Source organism: Marmota flaviventris, chromosome 12 (genome assembly GCF_047511675.1).
Source record: "Marmota flaviventris isolate mMarFla1 chromosome 12, mMarFla1.hap1, whole genome shotgun sequence".
In the NCBI taxonomy this organism is placed as follows: Eukaryota; Metazoa; Chordata; class Mammalia; order Rodentia; family Sciuridae; genus Marmota; species Marmota flaviventris.
In genome coordinates this window covers 78,239,308-78,260,055 of record NC_092509.1, presented here as the reverse complement: position 1 = coordinate 78,260,055, position 20,748 = coordinate 78,239,308, and the positions used below count along the sequence as shown (strand labels likewise).

At 47.4% G+C, this 20,748-nt stretch overlaps 1 protein-coding gene and 1 long non-coding RNA gene across 2 annotated transcripts in view; one reads left to right on the top strand and one right to left on the bottom strand.

Moving 5' to 3' along the window:
* Positions 1-830: 830 nt before the first annotated feature.
* Positions 831-2,945, bottom strand: Myog (myogenin). Its single transcript, XM_027945712.3, has 3 exons — positions 2,274-2,945; positions 1,460-1,541; positions 831-956 (listed from the first exon to the last, which is right to left on the bottom strand). The coding sequence occupies exons 1-3, from the start codon at positions 2,817-2,819 to the stop codon at positions 835-837; spliced, it is 750 nt and encodes a 249-aa protein (XP_027801513.2). The 5' UTR covers positions 2,820-2,945; the 3' UTR covers positions 831-834.
* LOC139701416 (uncharacterized) overlaps positions 831-20,748 on the top strand; it is a 43,425-nt gene continuing 23,507 nt past the window's right edge. Inside the window, exon 1 of the long non-coding RNA XR_011703993.1 lies at positions 831-1,396. This is a non-coding gene — a long non-coding RNA (uncharacterized lncRNA). The remainder of the gene's footprint in view (positions 1,397-20,748) is intronic.

Below are 20,748 nucleotides of genomic sequence, written 5' to 3'. Positions count from 1 at the left end.
GGATGGCTGAGTGGGAGGGGTTGGGGCTGTCAGTCACCCCCCTCCCTCTACATCATCACGGACACTCTTCTAGCAACCAGTCTTTATTCATTTTTTAAAAAAGGAAATCCAAATAAGTTAGCAAAAAAAAAAAAAAAAATTACAAAACCACACGATGCTTAGTTAACAAAAGAAATCACCCCAAGAGTCCCCGCCCCCTTTTCCTGCCTGTCCCCGACAACTTCAGCACAGGAGACCTTGGTCAGATGGCAGCTTTACAAACAACACACAAAACAAAACAAAACATAAAACTGCTGGAAGGTTCCCAATATTCACTGCAAAAGCTTGGCCCCCCAGGGACTTGGGAACAGAGGGTTGTTCCTCTCCCTTTCTTCTCTCTCAACTCAGGGCAGGCCCAGCCCAGCCACTGGCATCAGGAAGAGACCAGGACAGGAGATGTGCACACTTGTCCAGGTCAGGACACTGTCTTTTTCTCTCAAACCATTTCATTTGAGGGGTGGAATTAAAGGCTGCATTATGATAAAAAGGAAGCTCCTGAGTTTGCCCCCCTGAGCGGGAGGTATCCACAAGGGGGCGCTCTGGTCCCCTGCTGTATCTCCTTGGAAAGGGGATGCCCTCTGCTCTTAAGGAGTCAGCTAACTGAGGGCATCCGTTCCCTTGCTGGGAGGTGGATAAACCTTATATGGATGAGGAAGGGGATAGTCTGGCCTGTGGCAGCCCAAGGCTGTCTTCCTGGCATCAGGACAACCTGGCTTAGAAGGCCACCGCTGCAGAAGTGGTGGCACCTATGGCCAGCTTGGGGGCTCATATGGACACCCAGCCTGGCAGACAATCTCAGTTGGGCATGGTTTCATCTGGGAAGGCCACAGACACATCCTCCACTGTGATGCTGTCCACGATGGAGGTGAGGGAGTGCAGGTTGTGAGCATCTGTAGGGTCAGCCGCAAGGAGATGATCTGTAAGGAGAAGGTGGGGAGGGGTTACCTAGGTGAGGAAGTGGGATGAGGCCTTTGGAGTGATACAGGTTTACTAGGACAGAGGAATGCGCCTCAGGCGTGTGCCTGATCTCTGAATTCCCCTAGCAGAGGATTTGGAAGCAACTATTCCAAGGTGAAGCCAGGATAGTGTATCCCAGGAGACTGGAATTGCCCTTTGCTGGGCCCAGTTGTGCAACACTGACTCAGCAATTCCCAGGGACCCTTGGGGCAGGGACAGTCTCCTGTGGTTGAGGTCAGTCACCAGGCACCAGCTAGGGAGCTACAGGAGGTTGCAACTGCTACTCTTTAGCTGGTCAAGGCTTCAAGGAGGCACAGGGCCTTCCAGCCCACTGTTTGGGGCCCTGAGGTCAGCAGGTCCCTGGAGAAGCCACAGGAAGAGGACTGGAGCAAGGATTGAGGTAAGAGGGGAGAACCTCTAGGGAAGGGTGGAGGGATCAGAACCAAAGTCAGGCTTCACTTACCACCCGTATTTGGGCCGAACTCCAGTGCACTGCCCCATTCTGGACTGCAGGAGGCGCTGTGGGAGTTGCATTCACTGGGCACCTGCAAGTCAGAGGCAAGGCCCAAGGTCAGGGCACAGCCATCCTTGGATGTGTCTTTGCCTCCAAGGAATAGGCAGAACCATGGTGGGATTGGAGGGTGGACCATAAGCTGGGACCCTCCAGCCCGGGATACCCCCACTCCAGAATGTTTGCACTACAGAGACCCTGCGGCTCCCGTCCTAGATGATGGTTCTGCCTTCACAGAACACCAGCAAAAAGGGTCTCTGGCTTCCCTGTACCTGGAGATAAGGATGACCAGGCAGAGTATCTGACCTGACTAGGGTGACTTCTCAGCAGGCTTGCTAGGGTCCCAGTGACACTGGGTGGATTTTATCTGTTCAACCATACCTGGGACAGGGATGGGGTAAGGAGCAAAGTAGGCTGCTTTGGCTGTAGTGGCCTGGCTTTTTAGGCTGTGACTCAGGGATGGGGATTCATTCTCCACTTAGGATCATTATGGACCTGTTCCTAAACTCCTCTGCAGTCCTGTGCCAGTGGGCCCCCACCCCATCTGTATCTCCTGTTCAATGCCTTTATCTTGTCTTAAGAGCCTGGGGACACAGGAGGTCAGCTGCACAGCCTAGCCCTGACAAAAGAGGGGGTCCTGTGGCCTCTCAAGGCCCTGCCTGGCACCTGCTCCAACCCTGTGTCTGAGCCCATCTATGGCATCCAGAGACCATCCAGGCGCCTCCCTCTGGGTCCTACCCCTGAGGCAGGTGCACGGGCCACTTACCGGGGGCTGCGGCCCGCCCCCGCCTCTGTAGCGGAGGTCGCGCTCCTCCTGGTTGAGCGAGCTGAGCAGAGCCTGCAGGCGCTCGATGTACTGGATGGCGCTGCGCAGGATCTCCACCTTGGGCAGCCGCTGGTTGGGGTTGAGCAGGGTGCTCCTCTTCAGGGCCTCGAAGGCCTCGTTCACCTTCTTGAGCCTGCGCTTCTCCCTCAGCGTGGCTGCCCGCCGCCGATCCACCGACACCGACTTCCTCTTACACACCTTACATGCCCAGGGCAGGCACTGGCCTGGACAGTGCTCGGGGGTCCCCAGCCCCTTGTCTTCCAGGGGCCCCCGGGCCTCGGGGCTCAGGCTGAGCTCAGTCCGCTCGTAGCCCGGTGGCTCGAAGCCCTGGAGGTGGACAGGTAGGTAGTTCTCCCCGTCATAGAAGCGGGGCTCCTGGTAGAAATAGGGGGATGTCTCATAGAGCTCCATGGGGTCGGAAAAGACTTGTTCCTGCCTCTGGCCCCCAAGCTCCTGCAGCCCCTCACGCCAACTGCTGGGTGCCATTTAAACCCTCCCCGCTGGCATGGAACCAGAGATAAATATAGCCAACGCCACAGAAACCTGAGCCCCCTCTAAGCTGTTGCTGCACATCAAGACGTTTACAGTGGATTAGATGTGATTCCCCTTCCCTCTCCCGTGGCCCCCACCCCACCCAGCCAGCCTGCCCCATGGCCAGGGCGGCTCCTGTGCACGGGTCGGGAGGCCGTTGGGTGTAATTTGATTAGTTTTCATTTCTCCGCAGCCCCAGTGGGACAGGGAAGGTGGGGGAGGACACATTCCCCCTCTCATCTGCTCCTTTCAATTACTCCTAGCCCGGCGGCCTGCCTGCTCTCTCCTTGCTGGTCCCGAAGCAGCGGGTGGGTGTAGGGGGAGGAGGGAACAAGGAAGGGGGCAGTTTAGGCTGGAAAGGAACTTGAGTCATTCTGTCCACCTCCCTGCTGCCTGACAGCACCTTAACCATACTCTATCCTTCCAATGAGACTCTTAAAGACCCTCTCCAAAGAATGGGGCTTCTTGGAATCTGGAGGATCTGGTGGGTCCCCCAAAGAAGGACAAAAACAGAGTGGCAAATGGATTCAATTTCTGGGTTTCCAATTGGCCTTGACCCTGCACTTTCTCTTAGAGAATCATGTGACTGGGGGAAAATAGAGTCAAGAGATTTTTTTTTTTCTTTTTTAGTAGGAATGGGGGAGGTTTTCTTTGTAATATATAAGGTAGGGTCAGAGTTGGGGTTAGAACTTACATCCCACACATGGCCAGGTCATAGGTGTTAAGCCTTCTGCCTCTTTTCTCGGTCCTCAAATGTTTCCTGCCCCATTTGGACACCCAAATCTCGCTGACTCCTTCCGGTGGATGGCAGAGGGAGAGGAGAGAAAACAGAGCCCTTTAAGCTCAGTTTACACCTTTCCTCACCTGGACCACCTGTGTGGGTTCTTCTGCCCTTTCCTGCCTGAGACATCAGTTTGTACCCATGTGCAGGTTTCGAATGCATTATATAGGTCAGGTGGAGGAGGGACTATTTAATCTTCAGGCGTCTCAATCCATGGTCACTTCTTTGTAGAGGTCTGGGGTCTGGGGGGGCTCATTCTTCCCAATGCAGTGGGCAGGTCTCAGCAGCAGTGAGCAAGGCTCAGTCTTAGGGCTGGGGATTAAAAGAGCCAGGGACAACTAAGGTGACATCCCTACCTTCCACCTTACCATCTAGTGGGCCATGTTGGTCACCTCTTTTATCTCAATCTCTGATACCCAAATCCCCTTCCGGGTGGCCATTGTTCAGCTTATACTGTGTCACAGGACAGCCCATTCCATTGATCCGTAGCTTCAGGAATCCTGAGCTTTAAGCTATAATCTTTTACCCTTGGGTCACAGTGCTTTCCAGGAGCCTGTAGACGAAGTCTGATCCATCCTGCTGTCCCTATCCCAATGGCAGATGAAACTGATAAGTTAAAACCAGCAGCAAGGACAATAACAGGAAGTAGAATCATGCAGGGACTCCTGGAGACCTTCTCAGTGGAGGGTCATCTGCATGGAGTTTGGAGAACTGTGTTCCCTTCTCTCTTTATCCACAGTGAGGAGCCACGGGTGGGAAAGAAGGGTGAGGAGGGGACAGAGGTGGAAAATAAAAGAACCCAAGGAAGTTGAGGGAGAGCAGCAAGGCCTTAATTTGGTACTTGGCTTCACCAGAGTGGTGGAAGGTACAGTGTGATATTAGTGTGGCTTCTAAACCTTGCTTGGACCCTGACCAGCTGGGTTGAAGAAGAATCTCTATTTCCAACACACCTCCACCCAAAAAGGAAAATTAAAAACAAAAACAACAACAAAAAAAAAACCTAAACTAAAACAACTTTGCCTCAGTTCACACTCTAATCCCATGAACTCTGGGGAGATATCAAAAGTTATAGAAACCTAGAAGTGGCATCTTTTGTCAATTTGGGATCCAGTCTGACTTAACCTTAAATGATGCATTTTCCTCTAAAATGGAAGCAAAATGGGCTTGATTTGTGATGTCTCCTAAAACCTGACTGTCTACTGAGCCAGCATGGACCCTGAATACCCAACACTCGAATACAAGGTGAGGGTGAGCTTTGTTAATTCCACAGTCTTCGAGAGAGCTCTGAGTACTTGCAAATGTGTGGATCTATCAAGAGGTGTCCCAGGAGTTTAGTAGAATGGCAAAACCATCCAAGAATGGGGCCTCTGCGCAGGACCTGGGGAAGAGGGATGCACAGGGCTGGGTCTCAGAGAATGGTGGGATTTGGATGAGAAGAGGGGAGGTAGGGGCATTGGCTAGGTTAGCCTGTATGGAGCTCAGGATTCAGGTACAGGGAGTGGTTGGAAACAAGTCTGTGAAGAGGGAGGAGTTCCAGATGGGCATGGAGGAACTTGGACACTGAGGCAAGAAGACCACCATGCCACCATGACAGTATTCAGGAGTGAGATGATGAGGGTCTGAACCCACCTAGGGGCAGGAGGGTGGATTTGACCAGGAGAGGATGCATGGAGGATGCATGTTTCTGTCTGGAGAGAGGAAGAGAGAGTGTGGGAGAGAGAGAGAGAGAGAGAGAGAGAGAGAGAGAGAGAGAGAGAGAGGCATGGTTGTTGTAGTGCATAAAAGGGCACCTGGTACCTGGAAATGCCAGGTCCTCTTCTCCACTCCTGACTACCCCCCTCACTCTTAGCCCCTTGATCCTCCACTGTACTGTCCTTATTGCCTCCAGGGACCACAGGAACAGGAATAGAGGAGGGAAAATCTGTCTTCCTCTCCATGTGTGCATATTCACTTGTTCATTCTTTCAATCAAAAAACAAAACAAGCCCATGTATTGAACAACATGTCCCAGGTGCCAGGGTCACTGATGTGAATAGGACATGGTGTCTCTGCTGTCACTGTGCTCACAGTTGAGTGAGGGAGAGGAGAACACAAAGTCACCTATCCAAGGTGAAAGTGTTAGGTGATAAGGGGAAGGGTAGAAGTGCCAATATAATCCGGGGAAGGAAGTAATTCACCTGCTCCGTTCTCTGCTCGACACATATTGTCTGAGGACCTACTCTGTGTGGGTCCCCACTGTGTTGGTGGGAGAGAGCAGTGGAAACACTGTCTGCAGGAAGCTCTGCCGGTTGTGAGCTTGGCCTTGTGTCCTGTGATGTTTGCCTCTGACCTAACACCAGGGCAGGACTGGGAGGTTAGGGTGACCTCGGGTGTCTGGGTCTCTATGAATCCCTGTCTGTGGATATGTTTGTGCATGTCTGAGTAAGCTGGCCCCTGGGGACCCTGTCAGGGCTCCCTGTGGGGGCACAGATCTTGCAAAGACTGAGACGATAAGGTGTCCAGGAGTCTTTGACCTCTCAAATCCCCAGTGGGCACATTGGCCTTTTACCCACCTTGTTCTCTCAGTAAAGCTGTGGAGAAGCCTCGTCTAGGGACTTGGTCTTCCTCCCTTACACCCCTCCCCCCTGCAAGCTGCCCTCTGATGGACGGGGACACATTGATGCCAAGCACAGAACAGCCTTTGTGCTCCGCCACCGGCGGTGATCCATCAGCTCTAACCTGACAGCAGGGCGTCCGGCCCTAATCCCCACCCCTGTCGCCTGGGCACAGAGGCCCCCTGCCCTGACTGCAGCCTCTTCTTCCAGCAGTCCTGCTCTCGCTGGAGGCAGCCCTTATCCCCTGCCGGGCTCCGGGACCAGGCTGTTGGTTCCCTACCCTGAATATTTCAACTTGACTCTGCCCTGCATTTGCATGCTGGGTCCTTCTCATTTGCGTGGTAGAAATCCCCCTCACCTGCCCTCTGCTTCTGCCTTCCCCTTCTGCTCCACACCTAATCCTAGCTGTCTGGCCTCAGCCTGTTCTAGTCCCTGCAGACCTTGCAGGTAGGCTGACTTAGGCTGCCAGGTTGCCCGGCTAAAATCAAAGCAGATTTCTCATTCTGTAGTCTCTTGTATTTGGAAACAAAAAGCAAGAGGTCTGGAGAGGTAGCAGCTTCTGGCTTCTTAAAACAGGTCCCACTTTGGTTTTCCAGGGCTGGTTCTCTGAGTGTTTTTGATGAGGACTAGTGGGGCCTAGTGTTGGGAATACATGTGCATTCCCATAGGAAACAGGTGCACCAACACTACATGCTCAGGAGCATTGATTATTTGCAAGGCAGTCACTTTACATCAGGGTGAGAAGAGATCAGAGCCACCATGGGATGTCAGAGGTGCGAGGGGCTCCAGGATCAGCTAGCTCACCTTTCCTTTACACACTGGAAACAAGACTGGAGAAGGGACGTGACTTGCCTGAGGGTGCAGAGGACTAGGGTTGGAAGGAGGAAGGGTGTCTGCTCTTGGATGGCTTGAGCTTAGGCCTTAGGGCTGAATCCTGGGAGACTGGCAGGCAAGGAGGGGTGTGGGGGTGGGGGGCACAGGCAGACAGACAGTGAGAGACTGAGAGCTCCAGTGTCGTGTGAGTTCAGGTGAGTTGATGGAGAAGGGGAAAAGGGAGGTGTGAGGAGAGGCCAGGGGGAGGCTTGAGGGCTGCAGATGGGAGAAGAGGTCCCAAGCGGATAGGACCAGGGCTGAGAAGTGGAGAGGAAGGGAGGGCCTCAGGCCTCTGGGTCACATTGTTTCCGTTGAGGACTGAGCATCGGGTAACCACTGGGAAATCCTGTCCCTGCCTGGAATCCAGCGCTCAGAGGCAGGATCATCCTTTAAGAATCTCTGGCTTTGGGGTGGGGGAAGGTGTGGGCCTGGAGGCGGAAGAGGTTGGGTCCTGGGAGAGTGGGGGTCAAGGAGAGGTGATAGGTGGAGACAGAGCAGAGAGTTGGTTTTAAAAATAACCAGAACAGGGCTCAGCAGAACATGTGGCAATGGGGACCTGGGGACCTGGCTCTGGGGGGGGGGGGGGCTTTGGAAATATGTGTGGGGATTTCTTAAGAAAATTCCATGTCCCTTTGAGGATAGGGCCTTCAACTTCTGGTTAGGTCAGAGGAAAGAACCCTGGAGAAAGACTCAGAGCATGCTGCTGTCAAGTCCTTACTCTGGGTCTCTGTTTACTCATCTGTAAACCAAGATACTGGACTGAATGATCCAAGCACCCTCTGTCCCCCTAACTCAGTGGAGGAAGTGCTAATGGGGTCTGGGTAGGAGGACTGGCTTCTTTGGTTTGTTGGTTTTGTGGTGCTAGGGATTGAACCAGGCCTCTGGCGTGCATACTAGGCAAGCCCTCCTCCCTGCGCTGCAGTTTTGAGGGCTGTTTGAGCCAGTCCTAGCCCTGAAGAATGGACCGACAGGATCAGAGGGCAGTGTTCCTTGAGGAGTTTTGTCCCGTCTTCGCTTCTCTTCCCATGCTCAAACTCACGGAAAGGCTACCAGAAGGTTCTCGGACCCACTGCAGCCTACCTAGAACTGAGCCATGTGCTCGTCACACTCTCTCTGCACTTAGCCCCTTTGTCTGTCCCCCTTCCCCTGCTAGTCGCCCCCTGAACCCTCTCTGTGGGTTCAGAAGCCATAGCATGCCACTCCACCCCCTCCCACTCCATGAACTGCTTCTATTTCTGCCTCTTTGACAAGTTGTGACATATTTGGGAGCAGCTGCTGCCTGGGTGGAGATGCCTTTGCTTTTCTCCCGGCTCCGACCTCTCTTCCCCAGTCCCTCTCCCAACAGCTCCCCCTTCCCAGAATGTGCCCCGAGACCTCCCTGCATTCTCCCTCTGGAACTCAGACATCCAGCTTTTCCTAGGTCTCTGAAGGGTTGGCCAGGGATCTAGAATTATGCAAAGGGGGTCTTCTGGGACAAAAAGTCATGTGTCCAGGGGTGGGGCTGGGACCTCTTCTGCCTGATTCAAGCTGTGTGGTTTGAGGCATTTCCTCTGGGCTTTACTTTTCTATCCTTAAAATGGGGGTGATGAGTAATTCCTTCCCTGCCAACTGTATGTCCCTTTGCCAACTATCAGCTGAAGAGACTTGACCTCTCCCAGTGCTATTGAGTCCATGCTCTTGTCTTCTCTGAGGACTTCATTACGTCGCCTCTCCCTACTGGCCTTTCTTCTGAGCCCATGAACATCCCATTGAAATATCCATCCATTTTTCATGAAACCCTCTCAAATATGGCTCGGTCACTGATCTTCCTTTCTTCACCAAGTTTCTAGAAAGAGGATTTATACTTAGTCTTTCCACCTTCCAGTCAATTGTCTACTCATTGGCTTCCATCTTCCCTGGGTCACTAGAACTGTTCTTTCACATATCACTAGACTCCCTCCGTAGGTGCTAATTCCAGAAGGAACCTCCCAGTTTTAATCTGACTTGGTTGGTCTGTGTCATCTGGCAATGTTAGCCATGTCCTTGACATTCTCTTCACTCTTAGCTTCCATGACCCCTCCATCTCCTGGTTCTCTGATTTTTCTCACCACTTCTCCTCTTTCTTTCCTCTCCCCTCTCTTCTACTCTCTCTTCACGAACTCCACCTCTGCCCAACTTGTAAGAGGATTTAGTCATCTTTCCTATAGTCTCCCTGGCGATCTCATCTCTCATCAAGATTTTAACTACTATGTGTAACAATGTTTGGAGAATGTTAGCTGCTCCTAACTGTTATGTAGCGATTACTCCCAATTCTATACTCTAGCCTCAATCTCTTCCCTGACTTGTAGATCATATAACCAAGGTTTTGGTAGATATTTCTACTTATCTGTCTTATAGGCTCCTAAAGTTATAGGTATCTGATATGAAATCTACTCATTCTCCTCCATTCCAGTATTTCTCTTCTTGCTAATTGATACCACCACCCACCCAATAATTTTTCAGCGTCTCTTATCATCCACATCCAATCATTCAAGTTTCCACGGTCAGTCCATTCCTAGACTCACCAAGGTCAGAAATTGTTTCAGTTTCCACTAGCCAGAGGGCGAGACCTCATTAAAGACATGGAACATTTAACAGATATTGCAACCTTAGCAATAAAGATTACTCCAAATCTGCCTTCAGCAAGTTTAAAAGGACTGGGGGTGGGGGGAATAGTTCAGTGGTAGAGCACTTGCTTAACGTGTGTGAGGCCCTGGGTTTGATCCCTAGCAAAATACGCCCCTCCACACACACATTTAAAAACAAATCTCAAAAACATCAAATAAATTTAACTGTCTGCCCAGAGTCCAATACTCTTCAAAGGATTATAATAAAATCTAACACCCTGTTGTAAAAAATTCACAATGACAGTTATTCCATAATAAATGAGTAGATAACAAAGAAGTGGGAACAAATGTGACCCATGGGGGGAGAAAATTTAAAAAATTAAGTTAATTGAAAAAAATTAAGTTAATTGAAATTGATCTAGAAATTATAGGGAAGATAGAAATAATAATTAGGACTATTAAAATAGCTATTGTAAATATACTCAAGAATTTAAAGAAAAACATGAACATAGAGAAGAAAATAAATGGAAGACAGAAAAAGTGAAAGTTTTATGGATGGGAGTATGTGTTAGTTTGCTTGGGCTGTCGTAACAAAATACCGTAGACTGGCTGATTTAAACAATGAACATTTGTTTTCTGATAGTTCTGGAGCCTAGACGTTTGAGAGAAGGGTACCAGTATAGTTAGATTATGGTGAGGACCCTTCTCCTGGCTTGCAGGTACCTACTTTCATGCTTACATAACATTTCCTCTTTGGACTATGCATGGAGGGGGTGGGTAGAAAGGGAGGGAGAGGGAGAGATAGAGGTGGAGAGAGAAGGTCTCTGGTATTTTTTCTTTTTTCTAAAGGTACTAGTCCCATTAGACTAGGGCTCCATCCTCATGACTTAATTACCTCCCCAAATTCCCATCTGCAAACACTAGCTCACTGGGTTAGGGGTTTAACATGAATTTTGAGAGGAAATAAATATTCACTTCATAACAGAACAGCAGGTTATACACTGCAGAAAAATGTTTACTGACTATGAATATAAAGCAATAGAACGATCCAAAATGAAACACAGGGAAAAAAAATCACTAAAAACAAAACAAAGAGGACTTCAGTATCCTATGAGATAATACTATACCAAGTGAATTAACATACATGTAACTAAAGTGCCAGAAAGGCGCAGAAAAATATTAGAAGAAACAATGGCTACCTATTTTCCAAATTTGATGAGAACAGTAATTCATGGATTTTAGTCATTCAATAAACTCCCAAAAGGATAAATAAAGAAAAGCACACCAAGGCATAATCAAATTGCTGAAAACCAGTGCCAGAAAAAAATTTAAATATAGCCAGAGAAAAAGAGGCATATTATGTAGAGAGGATAAAGATAAAAAATTACCACTGATTTTTCATCTGTTACGATGAATGCCAGGAGACAATACAACATCTTTAAAGTGCTCAAAGAAAAGACATCTTGTCAAGCAAGAACTCTATATCCAATGAAAGCAGCTTTCAAGAATAAAGGTGACCTTAAGACTCTTTCAGACAAAGAGGAGAGACAGGATTCATCACCAGCAGATCTTTATAACAAGAAACGTTAAAGGAAGTTTTTTTAAGAAGAAGAAAAATGGTACCAGTTGGAAACTTAGAGGTACCTAAGAGAATGAAGAACAGCAGAAATGGTAAATGCATGGCTATAATATAAAACATTAAAAAAGAATGTTTCCCTCTTCAATTTTTCCTTAAAAGGTAGTTGGCTATTTAAAGCAAAAATAATAACAATGTGTTATTGGGTTTATAAAACAGAAAAAGATGTTTGACAACAGTAGAACAAAAGATGGGAGTGTAATGACAGTGTACTGTTGTAAGTTTCTCACATATGTAAGTAGTGTAATACCCAAGATGGACCGTGATAGCCCAAAGATGCAGATTGTTGACAAATACTAAAAAATAAAGGATAGATGTATAATTAACAAGCCCATACTGGATATAAATTGGGGTATTTAAAAATGGTTAATTTATTTGTGTGTCTACCCATCTAACAGTATGGATCTGAGGCAGTAGAGTTTCTGACCTGTGGACTTACAGTGTCCCTGAAGGTTTCCAGTACCTCACCATTTAGCAGGAGACAAATAATAACAACAACCAATGCAAACAACATACAACATTAAATCAAATAGTTCCTGCTATGACATCTATAGCGTTAATTGTCACAGTAAGCAAAAATGATGCGATCAGTTATTGCCCACAGTAAAAACAGTAAGTTTGCAAAAGGGTTTACAATTTCAAATGGTGAACAGAGAGAAAACAGAAGTGATTATTAAGAGGAGAGAAGATAGAGTAAAAAGTTAAAGGAAGAGTGAAAGAACAATAGAGATTGGCTGTTAGCAGAAGAAAAGAGAGAAAGAGAATCAAGGGAAACAGATAAGTGAGAGAAAAAAAATATATAAAACTTGAATACAAAACAAAACTGAAATATACTAATCTAACATCCTAGTCCTTAAAATACTGACCCATGAAAAATAACTGCCTTCAAAAAATGCTAGAAATGAAAAAAAAGAAGCAAATATGAATATGTGTAGGTGTCCACCCGAAGCATTCAGGTCACAATTAAACAAAGAAAAGGAAAAAAAAAACAAGATTAATCTAAAAGAAGAAAAGAGGCAGAGGAGGGGATGGGGCAAATTGAAAATAATTTGGAAGATGGTAACAACATACATAACTGTATTAAATATAAATAGACTAGATTTTAAAAAGGAACACTCAACTACAAGGCTGTCTATGAGGATCTAACTAGGCACATAAAGACATCTAACTAGGCACATAGGATAGGTTGAGAGTAAAAGGATAGAAAAATATATGGGATGCAAAAATAATCCTAAGAAGCCTGAAGTGGTTAAGTTAATATCAGGAAAAAAGTAGATTTATGAATGAGGAGTATTGTCACAGATAAAGAGGTAGATTATATAACAATAAGGGATCAATGAATAAGGCATATAATTCTATATCAACTGTGAAACAAAAACTGAAGAAACTGAAAGGAGAAATAGTCAAATCCAAAATTTTAGTTAGAGACTCCAATATGCCTCTTGTTAATTCACGGAACAAGTAGATGAATCAATATGGAAATAGAAGACTTAATCCATTAATTCTTAAGTTTCCAATTCTGTGAATATTTCAATGAAATTGACATGGGTGCATTAAAATAGGTTGGAAATAATAACCCAGAGCTTATATATACTTAGTATTTTTATTATATATGTGGACATACATACAAACAAATATACATTCTAGTGCTCTAATCATGCACCTGTTATTTTTCTTAAAAAAAAAAAAAGACCTCTAAAACATAATAGTTATTTCAAAGGTACCTTGAGTGGTATATTTGTTACTCAATTTATGTTTTTAAAGGTGTTCCACATCTGGGTCAATGGGACAAAATTAGTTAAGCGACTCTATCAATTTTACTGTTGATATTTGTAGAATTTTCTACCTAGCAATAACTTTATACTTATTTTTTCCAAGTGTACATGAAACTTTCATCAATGTCACATGCTGGGCCATGAAACAAGTCTCAATAAATTTAAAAAACATTCACTAGAAAGAGCATGTGTTCTAACAATAATGGAATAAAATTAGAAATCAATATTTAATAAATTTCTGGAAAAATCTGGAAATCTTTGGAAATTATAATTCTGTACAACTCATGGGTCATTGATTACTGAGCTAAGTAAAAACAAGGGCCTGCACTGAATGAGTCAGAAACTGTGACTCATCTGATCCTCTCCATAAGGTGATGACCATTATTGGGATCTGCAGCATGCAGAGGTGTAGGCAGCTGGGAAGCCAGGAGCAGAAATTCAGGTCTTTCTCTTGCCAGGGCCCAGCGCATGGTCTGGGTGTCATTCCACAGTCAATGAGTTAGAGCTTTTACCCTCTGACCTTGGGGAGCTGGCCTCCTCCCCAGGCCCCGCCCATAAATCCACTCCAGGCTTGGTGCTCAGGGCCCCTGACTGGAGCCTTGTGTCCTTCCAACCCATTTGAGACTCTCTGTCCCCAGTGAACTTTCTCCTTGGCAGCTCACTGGCTTTCTTAGATGCTCCGTCCAAACTGCTCCCCAACCCTCCTGGCCTTCCTCGTCTAGGGGTCCCACCCCCACCCTCACTCCTGCTCCCCCATCCTGACCCCAGCAGGCCTGCTTTCTGTGCAAGCAAGACCCAAGACACTATGCTCCTCAGACTCCCTCCTCAACACAAACCCACTCTCGCTGGTCACCTGGAGCCCACCAGTAGTCAGAGCATCCCCAGACTATCCAGTGCTCCATTTCTCTTTTTCTTTTAAAGGAGAGACCCTTGAGCCAGATTTCCTGGATTTTAATCCTGGCAATATCACTTTCTAGCTTTGTGATCTTATGTAAGTGACTTTACCTCTCTGTTTAATAAGGATAAAAATAAGACCTGTCTCACGAGGCTCCTGTACAGATTAAATGAGGTCATGTTTTAGTGCCTGGCACTCAGTAAACATGAGCTCTGTTATTATTATTATTATTAAATCCACCTTCTTCTGCCCACATCTTCCCAAGAGACTGGGAGCTTCCTGAGAGCAGAAGTAGTATTTCTCCTATCACTCCATCATCCTGGGGGGAGGGCTTCATCACCCCTGAAGAATGGAGGCTCCCCACAGCAGGCACTGTCTGCTCCCAGGCTCTCGCCTCTAGGCGCTTGTCACAGGCTGTGGGTACAGGAGGCCTGGCAGAGCTGCACCGTGGTGAGGATGTTCTGGGGCCGTCTCTGGAAGCTCACTCTGTGGAGAGGTCTGAGCCTAGTGAGGGGCCATGGGATTCCAGATGGATTCCTGCTTAAGGCAGTGACTCCCAGAGGGAGCTGAGCAGCTCCTGGAACAAGGCCACAAGGCAGTCTCCAGGGGACAGTTCTACCTCCCTGAAGAGGCAAGCTGGGGTAACACCCCCTGTCTACCCACATCACTGTTCCGGGAGAGGCTACCTTACTTTTGCTCAGGGGGTGCAGAATGGCAAGGGGCACAGAGAGAACTGAGCTGGCATGGAATCCTGGCTCTGCCACTTGCTAGCTGGGTAACCTTTTCTTCATTTAATATCTTGGAACCTTCGTTTCCTCATAGTCAAAATGTTAACAGGAAAACCTGTTTCTCTGGGCATATCATGTGCTCTGTAAGTGCTGGTTGAATGAAGGAATGCATATTCATTTCCTTTCTTTTGGGCAGTTTAGGCGCCGTATATCCAGCCCTGTCTCTGATAAATTGAATTCTAGCATCTGCGGGCAGAACAGGTCATCGAGATGACATTTAATTCATTCTCAGCCTTTAATCCATCCCAGGCACACACTTAAATAAGCTCCCAAAATGGAACCCTTGGTAATGCATTCCTGAGCTTTGGTCATGAGAAAGTCCCTTCTAACATCACATTGCCCCCTCCCTTCCTGCCCCCAATGGCACATCCCAGGCATGTCATTTCTTTGACTCTTTTCTGTAGCCAGAATGAGGAATGTGGCATAACTCAGGGGGTCAAGAGTCAGATCCTCTGGATTCTAGTTCTAGCTCTGCCATTAATTCCCATGTGACCTTGGGAATTGGAAACTGATATCAATAGAGCCTGTGCTATGTGCTCCCCATTTACAAAGGAGAAATCTGAGGCTCAGAGGGGTTAAGAAAGTTGCACCACATCACACAGCTACTAAGTGGTGAGTGCACGGATCCCTGATTCCTCAGTTCATTTCCACAGCTCAGTGCTCACTTCTCTGCAGGCCAGTTTCCTATCTGTAAAATAAGGGAATTGGATTCAGTGTTCGAGAAGGGCCTTTTAGTGTTGGTATTTTGCTGCCACCTGCTCAAGGCCTCTGGAAGGAGCTCAGGAAATTTCTGCTCAGCTTCTTGGCTGAGTTTCCCTGCCTTTCCCTGACCTTCTCCTTTGTCTCTCTCAGGCCCTCCTCACCAGCCTTTCCAGGGAGTCTGTGTGAGACAAGGAACCAAATGTTTCCCTGGTGTCAGGGTAGTCCATCTGCTGCGTTCCCTGCATAGCTGGCTGTGGGAACGCCACACTCCGCCCCCAGGACCCTGGTGCCTAGAGTGTTTTCCTTGAGCCTCGGGGCCAGTCCGCATTCCCCTTCCTGTGGGGTCCTGAGCCAGCCCCAGGCAAGACCCACTGGCTACTCTGCCTCCGGAAGCAGATGGCCTCCAGGGAGTGTGGGTGGAGGAACTGCACTGGCTTCCCAGGCTTGGGGGCTTTTCCTGGTACCCCGAGACCACTGAAGGAGTTCATATAGCTGGACATTCACTCGTGGCCATGATCTGTACCCTTAGTGGAGATGTAGCCCTGACTTTAGATTTCTAGCTGCACCCCCTCAGCCTATGATTTGCTTTTCTGCATTTGTGGATGGGGACATTGAGGCCTTGGAATGTGTGCCAGAGGACCGCCTTGGGACAGGAACTCAGGAAACTGCCCCCATTCCAGTAGCATTGCCTCCACAACACGGTCTGACTTTTCAAGTCCTGGCTGCCTGTTCCTATCTTTCTTGACTCTAAACAGGTATTTGAAAGCAGGTGTTACTTTGCTGGCTAGTAAGTTGCTCACACTTCCTGGTTCTAGGGCCAGGAGCAATGTTTTCTTGGATACTTGAACCCAGAGCCACCTGACCAGTGTCACTCGTAGGAGCTGGACCAGGGAAAGCACCATGGGCCAGTGTAGGATTGCATGGGGCGGGGCAGTGTGATCATCCTAACCGTGTTATCTAGAGCTACATCATCATTCAGGACGTTGTTGTTCATCAAGCACCAGGAAAAATGTTTTAGACACATTAACTATTGAGTCTCCATGATGATTCTATGAACTGGGTGTTATCAGCATTTCCAGACCGGGACTCATGGTTAAGGAACTTGGTAATGGTGCTAATGGAAGATGGAGGCAAGAGAGCAACCCAGCCTGACTCTCTCCAGAGTCAGTGGACAGTCTTGTCTGTTAAGATCTAAGGTCTCAGACTCAGACCTTGGATCACCTTGGTGATCAGAGTGTGTAAACAGTAGGCACTCTGCAAGTGTACACTGTGAGTGTTCACTACATACTTATCGATTAACTAAGCTAAGTGATGGAGCCCACATCACTAAAGCAAGTCTCTTCTACGTCACAGAGTGAGATTTCAGGACCATTTCTCCTTCCCTGGGTAGACCTCATAATCATGACCTGGGGTGAATTCCTGGCCCGTGGATCTTGGGGTATTCACTGGGAAAAGACAAGTATGCTATTTGAAAGGGCACAGAATTGTAAACTAACAGAGTCCATGTCCAAATGCCTTGACCTTCAAAAGGGTTGTTATGGCCTGAAAAGTAGGTGAGTTTCATCAAGTCGCCCGGGGCTTTGTTTGTTCTGAGGTAGGCAGGCTTGCTCCTGGAGTCGGGAATTTCTGAACATTCCACCTAACCATTGGAGGGGGTGCCTGGCACCGGCGCCTGCAGCTCTGGGAGTGGGTGTTGGCACGATCAGTGGGCTCATGGAGCCTCACTCCCTGCCACATGCTGATCCCAGGCAGGGGCTGGCGAGCAGACGGTGCCTGCTGACTCGCTTTCGTTTGACTGGCCGTCCTTGCCAGGCCTTGGCTCTTGGCCTCGGATGCTGGGAACCGACCTCTGGCCTTTGACACTGCCAACCTCCCCTCTCCCACACTTGTTAACCGCAGTGAATTCTTAGATGCATAAATTATCAGAGCTGAGAAGCATCTTAGACCAACTGTCTCATTTTAACAAGAAGAAACTGAGAACGAGGGAGGAGGGAGAGACTTTTCTAAGGTGACAGATGGTAGAGTGCAGTGAGCCATATTGGACTTCAGCGGCCGGCCTGCCTTGTCCTCAAGAACCAGGAATATTCATTGAAGACACACTAATGTCTTCTACATCCAATCACACTGTCTTTATGCCAGTGATCACCTGGGTGGCGCCTACACACACACACACACACACACACACACACACACACCCCTACACACACACACATATTCAGCTTCCCTCTGTACTTCTCCTGGACCTGCCAAACCCCGGGTCCCTCCACATCCCTGTCACCATCCCCACCACCATCAAAGTTCCTTATCCAGCTTTCTGCCTCCTGACACCTTGTTTCTGTTAGGTGACAAGGAGCTAATGGGACATGGTGTGAGATGTCTAGACCACTGGCCTCTTGTCTTTCCCGCACAAAGCAGTCAGAGAACCTTGACGCTTAGAGCTATGAGGCCTTAGGTTGTTAGGAACCCTCGCCAAGCCTTAGTTTGGTCATTTTGAAAATCAGGGTAATAAGGCACTTAGCTTAGCACCTGGCACCCCAGCAAGCTAATAGATAATGTCAACAATGATTTGCTTTCATTAGTGTGATTATGATCATTCCTGAAAGTGGTGGTTCTCTGGAGGAATTCTCACCCAGCCTGGGGGCCGGGGCTCGGGCTCTATGTACCTTTTCCGTGATGGTACCCGTCCTCCCCCAGCCCTGCATTCTAGGAGTCTTGGTGGAGGTCTCAGGTCCTCCCTGGCCCAAACCATTGTCAGCCAAGCCTCCTACATTTCACGGGTCTCAACTCTGCATGTTGCAAGTTATAAATAACCTCTGTCCATCTGTTCTATGAAACCCCGATAGTGAGACCAAAAGCAGAAGCTTCCTAGATCCTGCCTCCATCCTTCCCCATCTCCCCCTGCTTCTGGCAGGATTTTTATTCTCTCTGCTTTAGAATTTAAAGCTCCTCTTTTTGCACTGCCTCCCCCAACACCAGGCCTGCGTGTAGATTCGCCATCACTGCACGTGTCGGGGAACTCTCGGGGGAACAGTTCTCTTGGAAGGAAGAGCTCATTTAAAGAAATCGCACAAAAGCCATGTGCTCCCTCCTCAGCTCGTGGCTGGCGGGGCCAGCAGCTGCAAAGCGGATGGAATGTGCCCAGGAAACATGAGGGGACTGTGAGGCAGGCACCATTCAGCAATGGAGCTCAGGAACAGTGGCTTCCTGAGCCTCCAGGGCCAAGCCAGTCCTCACCCTTGCTGCCTGGGAGGGGGGGGGGGGAACGAGGTCAGAGTCTTTGAGATCTTCATTCTCAGTCCCACCCTCTTCATGACTCTTCATGAGTCCCAAGTGCTCTGGTCCCTCTCAGCTCACAAAGTGATAATTCTAGGTGGTTACATGCTGTGGACTGAATGCTTGCCGCCTGCTGCCCCAACCAATTCATATATTGTAGCTCCAACTCCCAATGTGCACAGAAGCCATTGGGATTTTATTTTGAGATGTAACCTTGAGAGATAATTAGTGGTACATGAGATCACAAGAGTGGGGCCCTCATGGTGGGATCAGTGCCCTTGTAAGTGGAGGCAACAGTATTTGCATACCAAAGAATGGCCATGTGACCACCGCAAACCAGGAAGAGAGCCTTCACCATGACCCAAGCACATAGGCAGACGGATCCCAGATTCAAGCCTCCAGAATATGAAAAAGTAAATTTTATTTGTTTAAGCACCCAGGTTTGTAATATTTTGTTTGGGCAGCCTGAGCTGACTAATATACTACATTAACAGAAGGGCCAGGACATGCCCTCTCCTCAGGAAGAGCATCTCATCAGGGGCTTCCTGATGACTGTGGTTTGCTCCATTAGTGAATCTTGGTGCAGAGGCAGCCATGTTTTTCCCATCTTGAACCACATGATCAGGAATCAATATGTGTGAAAAGTATTAATGGCTGTACCAAGTTCTTCAAAATAAAAAGTCATATTTATAAATCATATGTACAGAATAACAATTCAACAACACTCATATCCCTGCCATCTAGTTTAAGAAAGAGAACATGGCAGCATGTTCAATATGCAAACACAGTTTCCTCTCTCCTGGAGCTGAGGTAACTCTCGTGGTTAATTTTGCATGTAAAATTCTCTTTTCTTTACTGAATTAGCACATTTCTATTTCTAAATGACATATTGTTTGATTTTACATGTTTTTAAAATTTGTATTAATGGAATCAAGCCTGTGTCTTCTTTTGTGCCGACTTTTTCATCTGTGTTGTGTGTGTTGTGCATCGTATATGTTACAATACATTTCCTTTTCATGATAGTGCAGAATTCGATTGTGTGAACATACTAGTGATTTCTCAATTCCATTGCTTATGGAAAGTAGTTTCCCCCCAGATTTGGAGCACTATGCCTCAGGGAGTTTTCTACTTCATGCTGCTTGATTTCCTATATGGCAGAGAAGTGGAATTGCTAAGTCACAGAGTCCTTGCCTCCTAAACATTGCTGGATCATGTAAAATTTGTTTTCCAAGATGATTGCGCCAATTAACACTTCTAGATTAGTGATGTTGTCAAACTTAAATTTTTTGTTGCTGTTGTATATGTGGAGGGAATAAAATGGTATCTCCTGCTTAAAATTTGAATGTTTCTGATGACTAATCAAGTTGAGCATTTCTTCAAATGTTTATTGGTCATTCAGTCTTCTTTGTGAAATTCCTACTCAAGTATCTTATCCATTTCTATTGGATTATGCCTCTTCCATTGTCATGGATGAGATAATCAACTTAAAAGTAGGAAAGTTTTATGTTGCCTTCTGGTTTTCAGAGGTTTTGATCTATGGTCATTTGGATCTGATGTTTTTGGGCCTGTGGTGAGGCAGAATATCCTGGTGCAGAGCACATGGTGAAGCAAAGCTTCTTACCTCATGGTGGCTGGGAAGCAAAGAAAAGAGGCCAGGGTTCCCCATATCCCCTCCAAGGGCACACCCCCAGTGACCTAACTTCCTCCCACTAGGCCCCACCTCTTAAAGCTGTTACCTTCTAATAGTGCCACAATTTGGCAATCAAGCTTTTAGCACATGAGTCTTTGGAGAACAATTAGGATTCAAACTGTAACACATCATCATTTCCTTACAAGTTGTAAGAGTTCATAGTATGTAATTGATATAGCATTGCATTTCATAAGCTAATTAAGCTAATATTAGGTTTAGGGTTCTCAAGCATGTCCATGAGGGAGACTGATGTGTAACTTTCCAATTTTTCTTTCCTACAAGGTTTTGGTACC

What these genes read in the sequence shown, in the direction of transcription:
- Myog (XM_027945712.3), bottom strand. Translation starts at nt 2,819, where the DNA reads ATGGCACCCAGCAGTTGGCGTGAGGGGCTGCAGGAGCTTGGGGGCCAG. An exon ending in GGGGCGGGCCGCAGCCCCCG is followed by an intron (nt 1,542 to 2,273) that starts GTAAGTGGCCCG and finishes TCTGACTTGCAG; the next exon opens with GTGCCCAGTGAATGCAACTC. An exon ending in GTTCGGCCCAAATACGGGTG is followed by an intron (nt 957 to 1,459) that starts GTAAGTGAAGCC and finishes TTCTCCTTACAG; the next exon opens with ATCATCTCCTTGCGGCTGAC.